This window comes from Bos taurus, chromosome 7 (genome assembly GCF_002263795.3).
Source record: "Bos taurus isolate L1 Dominette 01449 registration number 42190680 breed Hereford chromosome 7, ARS-UCD2.0, whole genome shotgun sequence".
Classification (NCBI taxonomy): Eukaryota; Metazoa; Chordata; class Mammalia; order Artiodactyla; family Bovidae; genus Bos; species Bos taurus.
Genome location: NC_037334.1, coordinates 17,688,427 through 17,710,822, shown reverse-complemented (window position 1 = coordinate 17,710,822; position 22,396 = coordinate 17,688,427). Strand labels below are relative to the sequence as shown.

The 22,396-nt window shown below is 47.4% G+C and overlaps 1 protein-coding gene across 5 annotated transcripts in view; it reads left to right on the top strand.

Annotated features, from left to right (window-relative positions):
• The window catches only part of VAV1 (vav guanine nucleotide exchange factor 1), a 63,889-nt gene that overhangs the window by 17,575 nt on the left and 23,918 nt on the right, over positions 1 to 22,396 (top strand). For 2 of the 5 annotated variants that reach the window (XM_059888404.1, NM_001078074.1), the window contains 18 exon segments: positions 11,777 to 11,893; positions 12,396 to 12,454; positions 12,573 to 12,638; positions 12,807 to 12,915; positions 13,007 to 13,102; positions 14,748 to 14,816; positions 15,001 to 15,104; positions 15,895 to 15,994; positions 16,707 to 16,802; positions 17,028 to 17,096; positions 17,374 to 17,460; positions 17,560 to 17,645; positions 18,273 to 18,405; positions 19,207 to 19,316; positions 20,149 to 20,250; positions 20,497 to 20,594; positions 20,689 to 20,711; positions 21,049 to 21,094. In XM_059888404.1, coding sequence (XP_059744387.1) covers positions 12,453 to 12,454; positions 12,573 to 12,638; positions 12,807 to 12,915; positions 13,007 to 13,102; positions 14,748 to 14,816; positions 15,001 to 15,104; positions 15,895 to 15,994; positions 16,707 to 16,802; positions 17,028 to 17,096; positions 17,374 to 17,460; positions 17,560 to 17,645; positions 18,273 to 18,405; positions 19,207 to 19,316; positions 20,149 to 20,250; positions 20,497 to 20,594; positions 20,689 to 20,711; positions 21,049 to 21,094 — 1,396 coding nt within the window. In that variant the 5' untranslated portion in view covers positions 11,777 to 11,893; positions 12,396 to 12,452. 5 annotated transcript variants of the gene reach the window in all.

The following is a 22,396-nucleotide window of genomic DNA, read 5'->3' as shown; positions in this document are numbered from 1 at the left end:
CAGCAGCAGCAATAAGCTATATGAATTCCCCAGGTCGTGCAGTGGTGAAGAATCCACCTGCCAATGCTGGAAACACAAGAGACATGGGTTCGATCCCTGGGTCGGGACAATCCCCTGGAGAAGGGAGTGGCAACCCATTCTAGTATTCTTGCCTGGAGAATCCCCATGGACAGAGGAGCCTGGCAGGCTACAGTTCATGGGGTTGCAAAGAGTAGGACATGACTGAGGGCGCACGCACACACACACACACACAAGCTATATACACACTCATGTAACACATTTGTTGTCTGTCTCCTGCCAGAATGTCAGCCTCATGGAGGCAGGGATGTAAATCTTTTTTTTTCCACAACTGTATCCTTGGCATTTAAACCAGTGTTTGGAACATAATAGTTGCTCAATAAATATTTCCCTAATCAGTGAATGAGTGGCTAAATGATCAGAGACCCCTTTCATGCTATTCCCTTTGCCTGGAACACTTTTCTCCCACCTCACACTCTAAAATAATGTTTACAGTAAGTCCCCTACATACGAATGAAAGTCCCCATTCTCTGTAAATCTAACTTTTTCATAAGGGCAACAAAGTTAGACCAGGTACCCAAAACTAACACAATTTGTTACATAGTGCTGTACTGTAATAGGTTTATAATACTTTTTACACAAGTAGTGGGGTTTCCCACGTGGCGCAGGGCTAAAGAATCTGCCTGCCAACGTGGGAGCCATAGGAGATGCGGATTCGATTCCTGAGTCGGGGAAGAGACCCTGGAGAAGGGAGTGGCAATCCACTCCAGTATTCTTGCCTGGGAAATCCCATGGGCAGAGGAGCCTGGCGGGTTACAGTCCACGGGGTCGCAAAGAATCGGTCAAGACTGAGCGGCTAAACAATGACAACTGCTTGGTGTCTGTCTCACTACTAGACTGTAAGCTCTGTAGGGACAAGGTTCTGTCTTAGCCACCGCCCAGTCCCAGGATTTGGCATACAGCAGGCATTCAACACATGCTTGCTGAATGAAAGTGTGGCCCTGACTGTTGGGTAGGGGATAGAGTGGAGATTCGACTGGTATTTTTATTTCCATGGTGAGGATGAGGAAACAGAGGAACCGGGGAGGTGCAGTGACCCATTCAAGGTCCTTCAGGTTGCAGTTGGCTTGGCTGAGAGTCAAACCCTGTCTGTCTGATCCCCTGTACTGGTAGTGAGATTGTTGAATGCGTGCTAGAGTGGGAGGGGAGGGGATGGGGAGAGAGATGGGCTGGAGCAGGGAGGGTTTTGAATGCCAGGAAGAGGCGTTTATACTCAGCACCTCTGCTTGCAGGCTTCGAAAAGGATGCACAGCACGCCCACCCTCTCTGGTCTGCAGGAAGAAGTCTTGCGAGCTCAAGATTAAGGGGCTGCACGGGCTGAATGCGGCGGGGCCGCCCTTTCTCGGTCTCCCCCGAGCAAGCCCTGGTAACAGGCATTTCCTGTTTCCGGTCGGCTCCCTGGGGCTGGGGTGGGGGTGGGGGAGCGGGTTTCTGCTTGTTTGTGGGCTCGGCTTTGGCTTCTGACTCTCCTGCTTCATGTCCCCTACATCCCGTCGCCCCCAACTCCAGCACCCCAAGGGACCTCTATCGCTGCACACCAGTTACCCGAAAGAGGGTGATGAACTGGCCGACCTTTCCAGCCCTTTCTTTGCCTGGGGCAGGGCTGTGATGGTGGGGGACCTGCAAGCAAGGGGGAAGTGTCTGGGTGCTGATTTGCATATGGGCGAGATGCCAGCCCAGCTCTGAGGTTCGGGTGGAGGGAGGAGGGGAACTGAGGGTTGCCCCCCCTCTTCCCCAGCAGGGAGGAAAAAAGTCTCCCAGGCCACTTCTGCATTTAGTCAAAGGGCCTCCTGTCCTTTGCTACCTTCGCCCACACTTCCGGCTACCAGGAAGTCCTTCTAGTGGTCTAACCTCAGTCACTCCTGCTGTCGGAGGGAGCCCCTTTCTTCACCTGGCCCTACTCCAGCCCAGAGAGCTGATGAGTCATACCCTCTTTCCCCTTTTGAGATGTCACATGACTGGGTGGGGGGTGGGGCGAGGCTTAAGGCTCAGCTGATCTTCCTGAGGTCAGCAGAGAACTTCCTCCCTCAGGCCAGATGGGGCCATCTGTTCTGTTGTAGGTCCTGTCTGGACTCATCCCACAAAGGCTGCCAGGCTGCAGAGTGGTACATGTGGTTCCTGTCACATGCTGAGCCCCTCAAACTGCTCAGTGGTCTTTCCCAGCAGCAGGGTCTTTTCCAGTGAATCGGCTCTTCGCATCAGGTGGCCAAAGGATTGGAGCTGAGATAACACACTGAGCTCAGAAAGTCAGTCACTTGCTCAGGCTCTATGAGGGTTATTAGCCTGCTTGCTCTCAGATCCTACCTGCACTTTGCTTTGCTCTGTATCAAAGGGAACTACATTTCCCAGGTGCCTTTGCACCCTGGTTTCCAGGTAGTTCCACCTGCAGTGCGGTACCCTGAAACGCGAGGCAGCCTGGTGTAGTTTGAAGAGCTTGGGCGAGGAGCGCTGCCTCTGGACCTGCAGAGCTGGTATCTGGCTCCCCACTTCTACCTGTGTGGGCTTGGGAAGGGGCTATCTCCTTTCTGAGCCTCAGTTGTCCCATCTGTCAAATGGAGATCCATTCCTTCATCAACTTTTTTTTGAGCACTGACTGTGTGCTGGGCCTTGAACTAGCTGTTGAGGCCACAGCAGTGAACTAAATACACAGAGAATCCTGCCTTCGTGGTGCTGATGTCCTAGAGTGTTGGGGTGGGGGGGGCTTGTGTGGGGCAATACAGACAGACAGTCACAAAATAAATAAGTGAGGACTTCCCTGGTGGTCCAGTGGTTAAGAATCTGCCTGCCAATGCAGGGGACACAAGTTTGATCCCAGGTCCAGGAACATCCCGTATGCTTCAGTGCAACTAAGCCTGAAAGTTGCAACTACTGAAGCCCTTGAGCGCTAGAGCCTGTGCTGTGCAACAAGAGAAGCTACTGCGATGGGAAGCCTGCACACTGCAACTGGAGTCTAGCCCTCTCTTGCCACAACTAGAGAAAGCCCACGATCAGCAACAGAGACCCAGTGCAACCAAAAATAAATACATTTTTTAAAAAATTGCAAAGTGAAATACGTGTATGTTACAATTTTATTTTATTTTTTGGCCATGCTTCTTGGCTTGTGGGGTCTTATTTCCCCGACTAGGGATCGAATCGGGACCCAGGGCGTGAAAGCGCCAAGTCCTAACCATTGGACCACCAGGGTATTCTCTACAAGTTTAAATCTAGTGGTTGGGAAGGTCACCCTGAGAAATGACATTTCATCAAAGGTCCAAAAGCGACAAGGAAGGGAGGCACCCAATTAATTGGGGGGATGAATAGTCTTCTAGGAAGAGAGTAATCTGGTGCAAAGGTCCTAGGGCTCATCTTGCCTGACTGTTCAAGGAATAGTGAAGAGGGCCAAGTGGGTGAGGGGAGGATGGGGAGGACCTGAGTGGAGGGAGGTGATGGTGGAAGGTGGCGCGGGTGAGCTGCAGAGAGGACTTGGGTTTGCATCCAGGCGTATTGTCTTGGAGGGCTCTGACACTCTTACTCAGGTTGCTTTAGGTGCATGTGTGCTAAGTTGTTTCAGCTGTGTCTGACTCTTTGAGGCCCTATGGACCGTAGCCCGCCAGGCTCCTCTGTCCACAGGGATTCTCCAGGCAAGAATACTGGAGTGGGTTGCCATGCCCCCCTCTAGGGGATCTTCCTGACTCAGGGATCGAACCTGCGTCTCTTACATCTCCTGCATTGGCAGGCAGGTTCTTTACCACTAGTACCACCTGGAAAGCCCTTCCAGATGGTAGGAGCTGAAAAATATTTGTTGATGATCACAAGGGGCATTCAGGCAGAGGGAGAATAGGAACAAGGTGTAAAACGTGAAATATGTAACATTTAGGGGTGGAGAGGGACATCATACTAAGGGATCCCAGGGCAGGGGAATGAGGGTGAGGACTCTGCTTGGGTGAAGAAACTGGGGGAGGCTTCCTGGAAGAATAGTATTGGAGATGAGCCTTGAAGGATGAGCAGAAGTCCACTAGGCAGATGTGACAGGAGCTCTTAGCTCAGGTTCCAGCTGTTCGTTTATTGCCACGTGTGTAATTAGAGGAACAATTACAAGAAGAGCTAGAATGGGCGGTCAAGGGGCCTCTGAGGATCATTCAGACCACAGCTGGCTCTGGCCCTTAAGGCTACTGTATTAGGAGAACACTAGCTGCTGTAACAAATAAGCCTTTGCAGTGACTTAATTCAATAGATGGAGAAGGCAATGGCACCCCACTCCAGTACTCTTGCCTGGAAAATCCCGTGGATGGAGGAGCCTGGTAGGCTGCAGTCCATGGGGTCGCTAAGAGTCAGATACGACTGAGCGACTTCACTTTCACTTTTCACTTTCATGCATTGGAGAAGGACATGGCAACCCACCTCCAGCGTTCTTGCCTGGAGAATCCCAGGGACGGGGGAGCCTGGTGGGCTGCCGTCTATGGGGTCGCACAGAGTCAGACACGACTGAAGTGACATAGCAGCAATTCAATAGAAATTTATTTCCTGTTCACCTAGTAGTCCAATGTTCCTCCTGGTATCAGGAGGGAGGTTTTTTTCTGATGGTGTGATTCAGAGACTATTTTCATTTGTAGCTTTGCTATCCCTCAAAGTCTCAGCATCATTTCTGCCTGTAGACAACGGGAGAAAAGAAAGTATACAGAATGCAATTTCACTTCTTAAATACGTTGCCCTGAGAATGGTGCATCTAATGAATACTCACATTCCATTGGCTGGAACTAGGCATATGGCCACACCCACTTGCAAGAGGGGATGGAAATGTAGTCTTTGGCTGGGCAGTCAACTTTGCAGCAGCAATTCCATATTATAGAAGAGAAAGCATGAATTCTCGTGGACTTTCAGTGGCCTCTGCACAGGTAGGCAGCAGAAATAGAACTAAGGCCTGGGAGGTGCTATGAGATACCCAGCTTGCTTTGTGACCTTGAATAAGTTCCTACTGTCTGGATTTTTTTTCTTCTCTCTGGGTGATGAACATTGGAGACTAGTGGCTACCTGAGGTCTTTTCCAGTTCTGGGAACTGATGGGTCAGTGAATGCTCTTGGGCTCTCCAGCTGGAGCTAAGAAGATGATGGTGAATACAATCATAGTGATGATGGTGGTGATGACCATGGCAGTGACAGTGATGGTGGTGATGCTGGTGATTGTCGTGGTGGGGACAGTGGTGACTATGATGGTGATATTGCTGCTGCTGATGGTGATGATGATGAAGATGAATATGATGATGGTGATGGTAATATAGATTATGATGAGGACATTGATCATGATGATGAAGATGTTGATGATGGTGATGGTAATGATGATGATGGTAGTAACGGTCATTGTAATGGTAACGTTGGTCATGATGATGAAGATGGTGATGATATTGATGGTGATGATTATAAAGATGATTATGGTGGTGGTAATCATAATACTGATGATGTGATAATCACTATGGTGATAATGATTATTTCCAGATATTGAGGTCTCACACCATGCTGAACCCTTTACATGGATTATTCTATTGAATTACAACAAAATGCCACAGTGGGCATTATGATGGTCCGTGAGGAAACAAGTTCAGAGAGGGGAGGTGATTTTCCCAAAGACACACAGCGAATAGGAGAATCTCCTCTTATCCTTCTTTTAGACACACCTTGATCTTAGTTCTCCAACCAGGAATTGAGCCTGGGCCCTTGGCAGTGAGAACATGGAGTTAGTTCTAATTACTGGGCTGCCACAGAATTTCCTTCGTGTATCCTTTTGGATTAGGGGCACTGTGGGAGTTTATTCTCCATCCTGTTCTCTACCTTAACCATCCCAGGATCTCTGTCCTGGCTCCAGGGATTAAAGATTGTAAGGTTTAAAGAGAGCCCTGGAGTTCAGTGATGGTCACATAAAAGATGTTCAGTGAAAAGTCATTCTGGGATTTTAATAGTAATTGCCTTGAATCTATAGCTCAGTTTTGGTGAAGGCTGAAAATTTTTAAATATTGAGTTTTTCTTTTTTTTTTTTTTGAGTTTTTCTAGATAAGAATTAGTACATATGTCACTCTAGTTATTTAGATGCTCCTTCATACCTTTCCATAAAATTTTATAATTTACTTCATAAAGGATTTGTACTTCTTTTGTTAGATGTGTTAGATATTAACCAGCTTTGTTGTTTGTGTAACATTTTGTTGTTGTTTAGTCACAAAGTTGTGTCTGATTCTTTTGTGACCCTATGAACTCTAGCCCGTCAGGCTCCTCTATCTGTGGTTTTCCCAGGCAAGAATACTGGAGAATATATTAGCTACTCCAGGGGATATTCGTGACCCAGGGATTAAACCCATGTCCCTGAACTGGCAGACATTGAGCTTTTACATTTTTTAGATGATGGGAAATGCTATCCTTTTAAAATCGAATCCAGTTTTCATACAGGGAAATGCTCGGTTCTTCAACTTATTGTTCAATCAGTTCTAGCAAACATGTACCCTTGTGCAACCCACACCCTTATCAAGACACGGAACTTTTTCATCACTTGCAGCCTTTCTGAGTCAATCTCTTCTACCCTCCCCACCCCAGAAGCAACCACTGATTTGATTTCTATCACCGTAGTTTAGTTTGGCTTATTCTAATATTTCACAAATGTTATCTTTAAAAAACAACACATTTTCTGATTGTTGTTGATGTGCCCACATGTGATGCACTAAGTTGAGTTTGTATTCAGTGGCATTGCTATTTTATTGATTCCAGTTATTTATGTGTGTGTTCTTTGGGGCTTTCTATGTTGACAATCATATCATTTGCAAAACCGAGCATTAATGTCTTTCTTTTCTAATTTCCTTTTCTTTCTTTGTCTTGTCTTACAACACAGGTTAAGCTCTTTGGTGCAATATGAATAAGAATGAACAGTGGGCACTCTTGCCTTAATTCTGATGTCAAAGAAAATTTCTGCAGCATTTCAGTGTTAAGTGTAATGTTTTGCTTTTTACCTAAGACAAAGGTTTAAATTTTTTAAAAAGTATTTATTTATTTGGCGGCACCAGATCTTAGTTGTGACATACAGGATCTTTAGCTGTGGCATGTGGGATCTAGTTCCCTGACCAGGGGTTGAATTCTGGCCTTCTGCATTGGGAGTGCGGAGTCCTAACCACTGGACCACCAAGCTAAAATTTTATAACACTATTTACATCATATTTGTTTTATACTGACTTCTGTTTATAGCACTCGATCCTGGTTTTCTTTGAGAGTAGGATGTTCTCGCCTTAAATACATTCAATTATGTTAAAGTTCATGTTTCACGTAGAATGGCTTAAGTAGGCTGTGGATGTGGAAATAATTCAGAAGAAGATACAATCTGAAGATGAAAGTGTGAGATACAAAGATACAGAGAACAGTGTGTATTGAATTGATTCATAAATGCAGCTAAGTTTGTACTCCAGCTGTGTCTGTCCCTGCCTGAGTTTTCTTATCTATAAAATGAGTATAATAGTTGTAATTATTTTGTAAGATTATTGCAAGGATTCCATGGTATCTCTCATATAAATACGATTACATACATTTAAAAAATTCAAAATAAATTCCCCTTTACATTATTTTAATCATTTCTGATCTGACTTAAATGTGGCCACATGCATGTGAGCAAAAATATTCACAAATATTGAGGTGGAATAGCCTCCAAAAATCTATAATTTTTAGATACATAGGAATTAATGACACTGAAATTATAATCAGGGTTTTACACTGACATTTTAGAGCCCATAGATGTTGTGTGACTCATTTTTACCTTTTTCAAATGCAGAAAAAAATTGAGAGTCACTTCAAAAGAACCAAAGATTCAGTATCGGGGATTCGATTAATATAACTCACTATACTAATTGAATCAAGAACAAAATACACTTGCTTGTCTTGTATAGGTCTTTGAAATCACTTAATCAAAGTCAACATCCATTTTTGATTCAATGAAATAAGCAAATACAAAGACTTTCCAAGAAGCTAGGAATACAAAGAAACTTATTTAAATGGATAAAAACGTTTCTATAAATTAGAAGTTTGGGATTAACATATATACCCTGCTATATATAAAATAGATGACTAACAAAGACCTACTATATCGCACAGGGAACTATATTCATTATCTTATAACAACTTATTTATTATTATCATTTTTATTTTTGGCTGCACTGGGTCTTTGTTGCTGTGCTGGCTTTCTCTAGTTGCATCCCATGGGGTCTGCTGTAGTTGTATGTGGGCTTTGCGTTGCAGCGCTTCTCTTGTCACAGAGCACAGGGTCTGTGCTCATGGGCTCCAGCAGGTACAGCATGTGGACTCAACAGTTTGGTGCAGGGGCTTTGTTGCTCCACAGCATGTGTGATCTTCCCTGATCAGGGATTGAACCCGTGTTGCCTACATAGGCAGGCAGATTCATCACCACTGGACCACCAGGGAAGACCTTGCAAAAATTTACAATGGAAAATAATCTGAAAAAGAATTATCTATCTATATCTGAATCACTTTGTTGTACACCTGAGGCTAAGACAACAGTGTAAATCAACTAATACTTCAATTAAAAAAAAAAGACAAAGAAGAACAGAATTTCTGTTAGGAACCAACAGCGAACATTATGATTAATGGGGACACACACAGTAGAAGCATTCCTGTTTAATTTTTAAATTCATTTTGATGAGCTGACCTCTACACAGAGAGAGTAAAACTTAACAGAAGCAGAGTAGAACCATAGGTACAAAGAGCTGGGGGTAGGGGTGGGGAAATTAATGTGCAGATATTGGTTAAAGGGTATTAAGTTGAAGTTACATAGTATGAGTCAGTCTGGAGCTCTAGGGTACTGTATGACTGTACTTGGTAACACTGTACTGAACACCATAATTACGCTCTGAGAGTAGATTTCAAGTGCATTCATTACACACGTGACTATGAGAAGTGTGTTATTCATAGTGTTATTATATTATTATATTATAATAGTATAATATTGTATTATTATAGTGTTATTCATGGTGACTATGAGAAGTGTTAATCAGCTTGACTGTGATAATGCTTTCACTATGAATAAGTACATCAAACCGTCCTGTTGCTTACCTTATATATATATACATATTTGAAGATACATAAATTTAAAACAATATAGAGAAAGTGCTGAGAATGGAACAGGTGGCAGGTGCTCATGGTGACTTCCACTGCATGCAAAGCAATGAAGTTATAGTCAAGAAAATCGACTCCAGATTCACACCATCTGGGAATTAAATTTCAGCTCTTCCATGGTCTTACTTTTGTTTGTTTGTTTTTATTTGGATTTTTAAAAAATGAGGTATAGTTGATTTGCGCGTGCTAAGTCACTTAAGTCATATCCATATCTTTGTGATGCTATGGACTGTAGCCCAGCAGGCTTCTCTGTCCACGGGGATTCGCCAGGCAAGAATTTTACCGTGTTGTTAGCTTCAAGTGCATAGCACATATGATACAGTTATATATGTGTGTGTGCTGTGCTTAGTTGCTCAGTTGTGTCTGACTCTTTGGGAACCCATGGACTGTAGCCTGCCAGGCTCCTCTCTCCATGGGGATTCTCCAGGGAGGAATACTGGAGTGGGTTGCCATATAGTCTTTTTCAGATTCTTTTCCACTGTAAGTTATTTCAAGAGTATTGAGTATAGTTACCTGTGCTATACAGTAGGTCCCTGTTGTTTATTTTATAGTCAATAGTGTGTAAATCCCCATCTCCTAATTTGTCACCCTCTCGGCCTTTCCCCTTTGATAACCAGAAGCGTGTTTTCTGTGCCACATGCTTACTCTTTTTCCTTTTTTAACTTCTTATTTTATATTGGAGTATAGTTGATTAACAAGTTGTGTTAGTTTCAGGTTTACAGTCGGGTGATTCAGTGATACATATACATGTATCTGTTCTTTTTCAAATTCTTGTCCCATTTAGGTTGTTACATAATATTGAGCAGAGTTCCCTGTGCATAGAATTTATTTTTTTTTTTTTTTGGGCCACACATTCTCCGACGGGGGATCAAACCTGTGTCCTCTGCACTGGAAGCGCAGAGTCTTAACCACTAGACCACCAGGGAATTCCCAGCCACAGAGTCACTCTTGCAGTTAATAATCTTGGGCAACTTTCCTTCCCTCTTTGAGCCTGCTTCCTTTTAGGTAAAATGGGCATTAAAACTCCACAGGGTTATCAAGAGAATGGAACAAGTCTGAGTACCCAACCACATAAAGTAGGCATCCCCAAATACAAATATTGTAGAATCACAGAGTTGTTGTTTAGTTGTTAAGTCATGTCCGACTCTTTTGTGACCCCATGGACTGTAGCCCCCCAGGCTCCTCTGTCCATGGATTTTCCCAGGCAAGAATGCTGGCGCTTGTTGCCATTTTCTTCTCCAGGGGATCTTCCCGACCCAGGGATTGAACCTGTGTCTCCTGCATTGCAGGCAGATTCTTTACCACTGAACCACCAGGGAAGTCCATTATAGGTTATTGCTGCTGCTGCTGAGTCGCTTCAGTCGTGTCCAACTCTGTTCGACCCCATAGACCGCAGTCCACCAGGCTCCCCCGTCCCTGGGATTCTCCAGGCAAGAACACTGGAGTGGGTTGCCATTTCCTTCTCTATGCAGGAAAGTGAAAAGTGAAAGTGAAGTCGCTCAAGTCATGTCCAACCCTCAGAGACCCCATGGACTGCAGCCTACCAGGCTCCTCCATCCATGGGATTTTCCAGGCAAGAGTATTTGAGTGGGGTGCCATTGCCTTCTCCAACAATAGTATTAGACAACCTTAAATGCTTGCATCTACTGTTTTTGAAAATAAAAATATTTTTACATTGCTCTAAAAAAAGACTCTGTAATGACCTACACAGGAAAAGAATCTTAAAAAGAGTGGATATATGTATATGTATAACTGAAAAACTTTGTTGGAGAGCAGAAACTAACACAACATTGTAAATCAACTATACCCCAATAAAAATTAATTAAAAAATGAATAAAGTGGTTAATGGTTAAATTTTTTATTGTGGTAAACTATGCATATTTATCATTATATATAAATAAAATAAGTATATTTTCTAAATATAAATAAAATTTTATATGAAAATATACAAATAACATATATATAAAATAAAACAATAATACTTGCCATTTTAACCACTTGTAAATATACAATTCAGTGGCATTTAATACATTCATTACATTGTGTCACCATCACCACTATATCCAAAACTTTTTCATCATCCCCAACAGAAACTCTGTGCCCATTAAACACAGACTCCCCATCCCCTCCCCCAGCCTCTGGCATGCCCCCCATCCTAATTTCTGTCTCTATGGATGTACCTTTTCTAGGGACCTTATATAGGTGGTATCATACACCTTTCATCTTTCTGTGTTTGGCATATTTCACTTAGCATAATGTTTTCAAGATTTATCTGTGATGCAGCATAAATCAAAATGTAATTCCTTTTCAATGGCTGAGTAACATTCCATTGTTTATACACACCAGATTGTTATCTGTTAATGGTTAACTTTGTATCTTATGAGTTGTACTTCAGCAAGAAAAAATGCAGGGGTAAATGTGGCTTCCGGTACAGCTTGATCTTTCCTGAGAGGGGGCTGTGCCTTATTTTCCCTCTTCTGTGCCAGACCTCAAGCCCAATGGCCAGGAGTCAACTTCTCCCCTGTCCCATTTTGTTTCCTCCAACCTCGTCTCTCTTTCCACAGTTCCTCTGCCTTAAGAATATCCGCACCTTTCTGTCTACCTGCTACGAGAAGTTTGGCCTCAAGCGGAGTGAACTCTTTGAGGCCTTCGACCTCTTCGATGTGCAGGATTTTGGCAAGGTAAGATGGGACTGAGCTGCCTGTGAGATGGACACCTAGAGCCCAAAGACTGGATTTCAATTCATTTCCATGAATGTCTACACTGGACAAACCAAGCGTTGTCAGGGAAGGACTGCTGGGCTAGAACAAGTCATACAGCAGGTGCAAACAGCCTTGCTTGGAACACGTGGAACCCAGTTTGAGTCCCTGTCCCATCACTTGCTGTGTGACCTCAGATTTGTGGCCGTGCTTCTCTGAGCCCTAGGTCCATTGTAACTTGGAAATAAGATCATCCCATTCTGTCTGAGTGGTTATGGCGATTGACTAGAACAAAGGGTTCAAGTGGTGGGTGCTCAGTTAAGGGAATGTGGACATGCTGACGTGGGGACATAGGAAGGTGGGAAAATTCTGAATTGGGCTCCCAGGGACATGAAGTCTAACCTCAAGGTCAAGTGCTTGGAGGCTGTGTTCTGGCATGTGGGTGGGCAAGGGGCTTGCTGAGCAGCCTTGGCCCCTGTCACAGGTCATCTACACCCTGTCCGCTCTGTCCTGGACCCCGATTGCCCAGAACAAGGGGATCATGTGAGTAACTACGTGAGCTGACAGCTCTGGACCCCGTTAGGCCCTATTCCTCCTCCTTGAAGCCTCCTGCCCACCTGGCCCCCCTGGGTCTCTGCTCATACCATCTTGGTTCCCCCAGGCCCTTCCCCACTGAGGAGAGTGTGGGTGATGAAGACATCTACAGTGGCCTGTCCGACCAGATCGAGTGAGTGTCTGAGACCATGATCCTGCCCTGGTGGTCTGAGGAGACAAGGCCCCGCCATGGGGGGTGGGGGTCTGAGGGGACTGGCCTCTCCCTGGGGTGTCGGAGGGTCCCTGGTCTGGGGGCTGGTCTGGAGGCTTCTCTGGCTCCGCCTGACTCCGCGTCCTGCAGCGACACGGTGGAGGAGGATGAGGACCTGTACGACTGCGTGGAGAACGAGGAGGCAGAGGGCGACGAGGTCTACGAGGACCTCATGCGCTCGGAGCCGGTGCCCATGCCGGTGTGTGGGGGCGCAGGACCGGGTTGGGCAGGCTCATGGGTGGGGCGCATCCCCGGACACCCCAACATCAGCCTCTCCTCCCCACTCTCAGCCCAAGATGACAGAGTATGACAAGCGGTGCTGCTGTCTGCGGGAGATCCAGCAGACGGAGGAGAAGTATACGGACACGCTGGGCTCCATCCAACAGGTGATGCTCCGACCTGGTCCTTGCCAGACGCATGCGCAGAGCGGAGAGGCATCATCCAGCCCACACGGGCTTGGGGATGTTTCCCATCCTCACTGCTCCATATTTCTTCATCTCTCATAGTCTCTGGTCCCCTCGGCGTTGCTCCCTACTTCTCCCTCTGTTTGAATTTCTCTCCTTCTGTGTCTCTTTATCCCTGTCGCCCTCTTTTCCTGTATCTTCATTTGTCCATTTATCTCTATTACTCTCACTTTCTACTTCCTCTTTTTCCTTTGGCCATCTCTCGCTTTTTTTTTTTTTTGCTGCACTATGTGGCATGTGAGATCTCAGTTCCCTGGACCAGGGATCTAACCCATGCCCCCTGCAGTGGAAGCATGGAGTCTTAAGCACTGGACCACCAGGGAAGTCCCTGGCCATCTCTTTTTTAACCATTTTATTGAGATTTAATCAAAGTGCCATACAATTCAGCCATTGAACATCTACAATTTAATATTTTCTGGTATATTCACAAGGGTTTGCCACCATCATCACTGTTTATTTTCAAAAAAATTTATTGGAGTATAGTTGATTTACAGTATTGTATGTGTGCTCAGTCATGTCCAACTCTTTGTGACCCCATGGACTGTAGCCCACCAGGCTCCTCTGTCCATAGGATTCTCCAGGCAAGAATACTGGAGTGGGTTGCCAGGCCCTCCTCCAGGGGATCTACCTGACCCGGGGATTGAACCTGTGTCTCCTGCGTTGGCAGGCAGGTTCTTTGCTACTAGCGCCACCTGGGAACCCCACAAAGTTGTGTGAAGGTGAAGGTGAAGGTGAAGTCGCTCAGTCGTGTCTGACTCTTTGTGACCCCGTGGACTGTAGCCTACCAGGCTTCTACCAGGCTTCTCCGTCCATGGGATTTTCCAGGCAAGAATACTGGAGTGGGTTACCATTTCCTTCTCCAAGGGATCTTCCCGACCCACCACGGTTTAATTTTAGAACATTTTCTTTTTTTCCTGTTGTTTTGGCCTTGCAGCTTGTGAGATTTTCGTTCCTGGGCCAGGAATTGAACCCAGGCTCTCCTAACCACTGGACAACCAGGAAATTCCCAATTTTAGAACATTTTCATCATCCCTCAAAGAAACCCCATACCCCTTAGCCATCACCCCTTAAACTCTGATTTCCCCCCAGCCCCTCCCTGGCACCCACTAACCTACTTTCTGTCTCTGTGGCGTACTTATTCTGGACATTTCATCTAAATGAACTCATTCACCATGTGGCCTTCTGTGCCTGGCTCCTCTCGCTGAATCTCGTGTTTCAAGGCTCATCCACACTGAAGTGCGTGTCATTGCTTCACTCCTTTTTCTGGATGGACCACATTTTGTTATTTATTCATCTGTCGATAGACATATGGGTTGTTTCTGCTTTGGGAATTTATGATAATAAATTCTGCATGGAACAGTCCTGTACAGGTTTTTTGTGTGGACTTTCTCCATTACTCTTTTCTCTCATTTTCTGTTTCCTTGCCTCTGTCTCTTTCTCTCTACACATCTCTCTCTCTCTCCCAGTCTCCCTTTCCATCTCTGTCTCCTCCTCTCTGTGTCTCTGGGGCTTGCCTGGAAGGAGGAGTCTTCCCCTTCTCCATCCTTCTCTCCCCACTCCCCCACAGCATTTTATGAAGCCCTTGCAGCGGTTCCTTAAACCCCAAGACGTCGAGATTATCTTCATCAACATTGAGGTGAGCTGACTGATTACTGCCTTCCCGGGCTTCTGTACAGAGGGGATGGTTTGCTGGCTTCACCTGTCCCTGGGATGTGGGGGTTGGGAGATGAACCTCGTAGGGTGGGCGGATGATCCTTCTCCCACCCAGCATCCCCAGCTCCAGGCTCCCACCCCAAGCCTCACCCCTTCCCTCCAAGTAGGACCTGCTTCGTGTACACACCCATTTCCTAAAGGAGATGAAGGAAGCCCTGGCCAACCCTGGTGCATCCACCCTCTACCAGGTCTTCATCAAATACAAGGAGAGGTGAGACCCAGGCATCCAGCCCAGACCTCTGGAGGCCACCCTGCCCTGCCCAGGCTGGGCATTCGGGAGACATTGCCCTCATAGACCACCAAGCAGAGAAGGCTTTTCTATCCTTGCTTGTGGGCACAGTGCTGCTCATCTCTGGTTAAATTCCCAGCTCTTCCTCTTGTGAGCTGTATGGCACTAGAAAGTCACTTAACCTCTCTGTGCTTCTACTTCTGCATCTCTAAAATCAGTGTGATCCAAAGAATGTACCTCTTTGGGGTTGTGGTGAGGATCGAATAAATTGATGCCTTTTTTTTTTTTTAAGTCTCTCAGTCATGTCTGACTCTTTGTGACCCCATGGACTATATAGTCCATGGAATTCTCCAGGCCAGAATACTGGAGTGTGTAGCCATTCCCTTCTCCAGAGGATATTTCCAACCCAGGAATCGAACAGGGGTCTCCTGCACTGCAGGTGGATTCTTTACCACCTGGGCTACCAGGGAATTCTACAGAGCTTAATGTGGAACTTGGCACACAGTATGTGTTCAATAAATTCTTATTAAATAAATGAACATTAAGCAGAGATGATATGCCAGGTGCTCCACTTAGAGCTTCTTGTGCATTATCTCATTTAATGCTACAATAATCCATATGTGGGAGGTGCTATTGTTATGCCCATTTTACAGACAGGGAGACTGAGGCTCAGCACCATCCAGCTGGGAAGAGGCAGGGCCGGGATTGACACCCAGATCTGCCAGACCTTGGTGCCAGTGTCATTCCCCGGCCGCCTGCCCTCTTCCTGCAGGTTCCTCATCTATGGCCGCTACTGTAGCCAGGTGGAGTCTGCCAGCAAGCACCTGGACCGTGTGGCCACAGCCCGGGAGGATGTACAAATGAAGCTGGAAGTAGGGGATGGGCTTCATCTTTGCGGGGGGAAGTTCTCTCAGTCCTTTCCACTCTCTGGGGGGCAGTAGTGGGGAGACTGAGCTGGAAAGAGCATCCCTTCCTGCTGCAGCCTAGTCAGGGGTCTGTCCGCTGAAGGTTTGTGGAGGGAGGTACTGATCAGCTAAGTGGGAGAAACTGACCCCAGCTGAACCCTGTACTCTGGATGGAGCCCTGGTACCAGCCTGAGGTTCTGACACTGACCTGAACTCCGAGGGCACACTGAACCCCAGCCAGAGGCCCAACCCTGGCTGTGCACCAAGTCTGGGCCAAACCCCAGTTCTGGGCTGAGTTCCTACTTCACACAGAGCCCCGATCCCAGCCAAGCCCTGATCCTGGAGGGAGCACGGATCCTGGACTGAATCCCAACCTGGATCCGTTTGTCTAGTGGAAGCATAGACAGAGTAGGGATGATGAGGGATGGCCAGTGTCTGCTGTCCATTCAATTTCTTTGGTCTCCATCATGGGGACCCTCCAGGCCTGTCTACCTCCCTCTCTGGAGCCCCCATCAGCTGAGGAATCCTGGACATCTACCCCAGGCAGCCTCCAGCTGGTCACCCGCACCCCATGGTGTTCTTTATTTCCTTGGGGAGCGGGGAGAAGAGGCTTCAGGGTCTAGAACAATCCCCACCTGCTTCCACCTCTTCTCACTCACCCCTTTCTCCAACCCCCTAGGAATGTAGTCAGCGCGCCAACAACGGGAGGTTCACCTTAAGGGACCTGTTGATGGTGCCCATGCAGCGAGTGCTCAAATATCACCTCCTGCTCCAGGTGCACAAAGCGGGGAAGGCATGGGCTTCTAGGGGCACACAGATCTCCCTGCAAGGGCTCCTGGGGGCTGGGCTTCCCTTTCTGGGAGGGGGTCACTGGGGCTGTGCCCCAGCCTCTAGGGACAGCAGAAGGAGGAAGAAGGAGCTGGTGGGCCAGGCTTGTTTGGAAGGCCCCCCAGGAGGAGGGGGCAGGCCCAGGCAATATGCATCTCTGTGGGTCACACAGGAGCTGGTGAAACACACACAGGATGCAATGGAGAAGGACAACTTGCGGCTGGCCCTAGATGCCATGAGGGTGAGTGGTCACACAGAGGGATGGCAGTGCCACCCAGACACCCATGGGTTTAAGTCAGGGAGTACCACCCAGGCACGGCCACACCCACGGCCGCCCCCTCCCTCCACCTCCCTCTCGAGACCTCCTGTACCTCGAATGATTCATTCCCAGCATCCCCCTTGGGGACAGTGACATTCTCCTGCTGCCCCCTGCTGGAGGTTGACCCTCTGTCCCTTGCCAGGTGGGGGATAGGACTGGGGGAGCGGGGCACCCAGGCTCACCCTTGCCCCACCCCCAGGACCTGGCACAGTGCGTAAACGAGGTCAAGCGGGACAATGAGACGCTGCGGCAGATTACCAACTTCCAGCTGTCCATCGAGAACCTGGTGAGGGGGTGGGCGGGGAGGGCCGGGATGTGGCCACGTGGAGAGGGGGTGTCATCTCCTCCTGGGGGCCCCTTGCCAGACGTCTTGTCTGCTGTGTAGGACCAGTCTCTAGCCCACTACGGCCGACCCAAGATCGATGGTGAGCTGAAGATAACTTCGGTGGAGAGGCGCTCCAAGATGGACAGGTGGGCGGAGCCAATACGGATCTGGGGCGGAGCCTGGACAGGGGCGGGGCCAGGCTACTGGTTAGGCAGGTGGGTGGAGCCAACATAGTTCTAGGATGGAATCTGGGCAAGGGCTTGGTGCTATTTCTAGATAGACAGGTTTTGAAAAAAAAAGTTTGTTGCCCAGGTGTCTCCGACTCTTTGCGATCCCATAGACTGTAGCCCGCCAGGCTCCTCTCTTCATGGGAATCTCCAGGCAAGAGTACTGGAGTGGGTTGCCATTCCCTTCTCTAGGGGATCTTCCCAACCTAGGGATCGAACCTGGCTTTCCCTCATTGCAGGCAGATTCTTTACCATCTGAGGTAGGTGGGGCCGTATGTACCAGTGGGTGGAGCCTAGACTGAGAGGACAAGCAGAGCCAGCATGGTTGTGTGGGTGGAGCCAAGACGGACAGGTGGCAGGAACAGCAAGAATCAAATGGGTGAAGTCAAAATAGACAGGTAGGCGTGGCCAAGTTGGCCACTGTGGAGAAGAAGAGCCAGAATCCTAGATTGACAGCAGAGTGGGCCCGGAAAGTGGGAGGGGATCAGGTGGAGAGCTTGTGGGAACTTAGGGAGGAGCCAGACAGGGACACTTGATTGCTTCCAGGTATGCCTTCCTGCTTGACAAAGCTCTGCTCATCTGTAAGCGCCGAGGGGACACCTACGACCTCAAGGACTTTGTGAACCTGCACAGCTTCCAGGTTCGAGATGACTCCTCCGGAGAGAGGGACAACAAGAAGGTAAGGCTCAGAGGTGGTAACTGGGAGACCCCAATGCTGGGGACCCTCAATGCCACTTGAGCTCTCTACTTGGCCCTTGGAATGCCTGTGTGTGTGTGTGTGTGATTTAGCACTGAAACATGTATATTATCATATGTGAAATAGATCACCAGTCCAAGTTCGATGCATGAAACAGGGCACTCAAAGCCGGGACCCTGGGACAACTTTGAGGGATGGGATGGGGAGGGAGGTGGGAGGGAGGTTCAGGATGGGGGACACACGTACACCCTTGGCTGATTCATGTCAGTGTATGGCAAAAATCACTACAGTGTTGTAAAGTAATTAGTCTCCAATTAAGAGAAATAAATTAATTTTTAAAATTTAATTTATTTATTTTGGCCACGTGGCCTGTGGGATCTTAGTTCCCCCATCAAGGATCTGACTCATGCCCCCCTGCAGTGGAAGTGCAGAGTCTTAACCACCGGACAGCCACAGAAGTCCCAAGTGTGATTTTGTTTTGTAATTTAAAAAATTTTTTATTTAAATTTGTTTTTAATTGGAGGATAATTGCTTTACAATATTGTGTTGGTTTCTGTCATACCTCAGTGTGAATCAGCCATAGGTATAAGTATGCATGTGTATGAATCTAGATTTGTGGATGTGTATTTGCTTCTCCTGGGAAGCCCTTTACACGGCTCTCCTGGGGGCAGACAGGCTGTAGTTGGCTTGACCCCTTCCTCCCCAGAGCAGTAGGGTCAATGGGCATGTGGTCCCACCCTCTGCAGGGTGGGTGCCTTCATTTTAAACCCTGCTTCTCCACAGTGGACTCACATGTTCCTCCTGATTGAGGACCAAGGTGCCCAGGGCTATGAGCTGTTCTTCAAGACACGAGAACTAAAGAAGAAGTGGATGGAGCAGTTCGAGATGGCCATGTGAGACCCCCTCCTCCTCCATCTTTCCATCCTCAGAGGACTTTAGGCAGTTTTGGGCTTTAGTCTCACCTTGCCATGGGGTCACTGAGAACCTCAGTTTCTTCCTCTGGGAAGTGGGAGGAACAGGCTTTCAAGACAGTCTGCATCCCCAGAATGCCAAGTGTTCACGATTTTCCATCACCAGCCTCGAAATCCTTCCTCCTTGTCTTCCACCTCCTTCTCTTTCTTGAGATGACATTCACATAACAAAAACTTAGCCATTTTGAAGTGCACAATTCTGGGACTTCCCTGGCAGTTCAATGGTTGAAACTCCCCCTTCCAGTGCAGGGGGGTATGAATTCAATCCCTGGTCAGGGAACTAAGATCCTACATGCCTTGTGGCCAAAAAACCAAAACATAAGAAATAGAAGCAATATTGTAACACATTCAATAAAGACTTTTAAAATGGTCCACATTAAAAAAAATCTTTTAAAAAAGTGCACAATTCAGTGGTATTTGGTAAATTCACACTGTGCAACCATCACCTCTATCTAGTTCCAGAATATCTTCAAACCCCCAGATGAGACCCTGCACTCAAGCAGTGATCCCTTCCTGTTTTCCCTACTCCCAGCCCCTGGCACCCACTCACCCACTTTCTGTCCCCACCTATGTTCACTGAAGCACTATTCACTAGCAAAATGGTCACAATCCAACGGTCCATCAGTGGGCGCATGGAGAAACGCAATAGGGCATATCCATGCAATGAAACAGTAGGCTGCAGCGTGTACTGGTACGTCATTGCCTTTAATGGCTGAATCCTGTTCCATTGCATGGAATTCTCTTCCCTCGCCAGCTCCAACATCTACCCCGAGAACGCCACTGCCAATGGTCATGACTTTCAGATGTTTTCCTTTGAGGAGACCACATCCTGCAAGGCTTGCCAGATGCTGCTGAGGTGGGAATCTGGGAGGATGGACCTGGTTGCTGGGGTGGGTTGTCCCTTCCTCTGTGGGGTGGGGGGGCTCCCCTGGCCATCATGCCCCTGAGTTGGGAGGGGGGAGGCTCTCCTTTGATCTTCAGCTTCTCTGTCTCTCTTCTGCTCTAAAAAAACCCAAAGGGGCCCTTTATGTTGTTGGCAAAATGATTGGCTGTGTTTGTTCAGCATCACTGACTCCTTCCTTTATCTTCTCCTGCATCTCAGAGGCACTTTCTATCAGGGGTACCGCTGTCAACGGTGCCGAGCACCTGCACACAAGGAGTGTCTTGGGAGGGTCCCTCCGTGTGGTCGACATGGACAAGGTACTAGGGGACTGAGGTGGGAGGTGGGTTTCTGCATGAGGGTTCCCCCCAACCCCATTCTAACCAGTATATCTGTATATTTACCCTCTCATAGATTATTCAGGAACTATGAAGAAGGTGAGACCCCCCATGTTCCTTTCTGTGCATGGAAAGTGGGGCAGGAGTCGGGAAGGAAGGACCTGGGAGACTCTATCAGTGGGTGTGGCTCTTGGCTGGATGCCCAGTTGATCCCTGGGTCTAGAAGATCCCCTGGAGGAGGAAATGGCAACCCACTCCACTATTCTTGCCTGGGAAATCCCATGGACAGAGGAGCCTGGCAGGCTACAGTCCTGGGGCTGCAAAGAGTCTGACACAACTGAGTGACTGAGCAGGCACATCTGCAGGCAAATAAGGGTTGAGGAGCCCCCAGACGGGGTACAGATAGTCATGCTTGCTCTTTTGTCTCTCCCTTCAGGATAAGCCACATCGGCGGGCTCAAGACAAAAAGAGGAATGAGCTAGGTGAGTCAGCAGGGGATGCTGTGCAGGGCAGAAAGAAATCTAGGCTTTGCCTCAGTGATGCTGACCCAGGGAGAGATCTCAACAATTATGTTAATGACCACATAACATTCTACTTATAAAACATCTGTTCTAGTTCCAGAAACTTGAAAGGAATTTTTAAATAGCAAAGTCAATTTGTTATTAGCTTTGCTTAAACACTGTGAAGGGGGTGCTTGGAACATGGCAATCCTTGTTATCATGTTCTTGCCTCCCATTCACTTTTTAATGTATACAGATGTTTTTTAAAATTGAAGTTTAGTTGAATAAAGTCTTGCCCTACTCACCTCCTGCTTCTTAGGCTTTGCACATGCTGTTCCCTCTGCCTGGACCACTCCTGCCTCCTCATCCATCTAACTCCACCTCATCTTTCAAGTGTCCACTTTAATGCATCCTCCTCTGAGCAACCTTCCCTGATGGCTCAGACTCATCAGGTCTCCCACTGTGATGCTCCGGAAAACCCTCTATTCCTACCACCTCAACTAGAATAACTTAGCCAAACCCTGTCTCCCGCTACCCACCTGGGAGCTTACAGTGATTTAGGTATACAGCAAAGTGATTTAGTTATACAGATATTTTTCAGATTCTTTTCCATTGTAGGTTATTATAAGATATTGAATATAGTTCCCTGTATTATAAGTAGGTCCTTGTTGTTCATCTCTTTATATATAGTAGTGTCCATCTGTCCATCTCAAATTCCCAGTTTATTCCTCCACCCCCTCCCATTCACCTTTTTTATTCACTGGCCACCCTCCCTTTTTTGGTTTGCTGACAAACTCCATCTGTAGTCTTAGCTGGCTGGGCACACCTCATGCCCTCTCCCATTGATTCTGTGTCACAGAATCTTATCATAATAGGGTGGTCTCAGCAAAGCATCAGTTCAGTTCAGTCGCTCAGTCGTGTCCAACTCTTTGCGACCCCATGAATCGCAGCACACCAGGCCTCCCTGTCCGTCACCAACTCCCGGAGTTCACCCAGACTCACATCCATCGAGTCAGTGATGCCATCCAGCCATCTTATCCTCTGTCGTCCCCTTCTCCTCCTGCCCCCAATCCCTCCCAGCATCAGAGTCTTTTCCAATGAGTCAACTCTTCGCATGAGGTGGCCAAAGTACTGGAGTTTCAGCTTTAGCATCGTTCCTTCCAAAGAAATCCCAGGGCTGATCTCCTTCAGAATGGACTGGTTGGATCTCCTTGCAGTCCAAGGGGCTCTCAAGAGTCTTCTCCAACACCACAGTTCAAAAGCATCAATTCTTTGGCGCGCAGC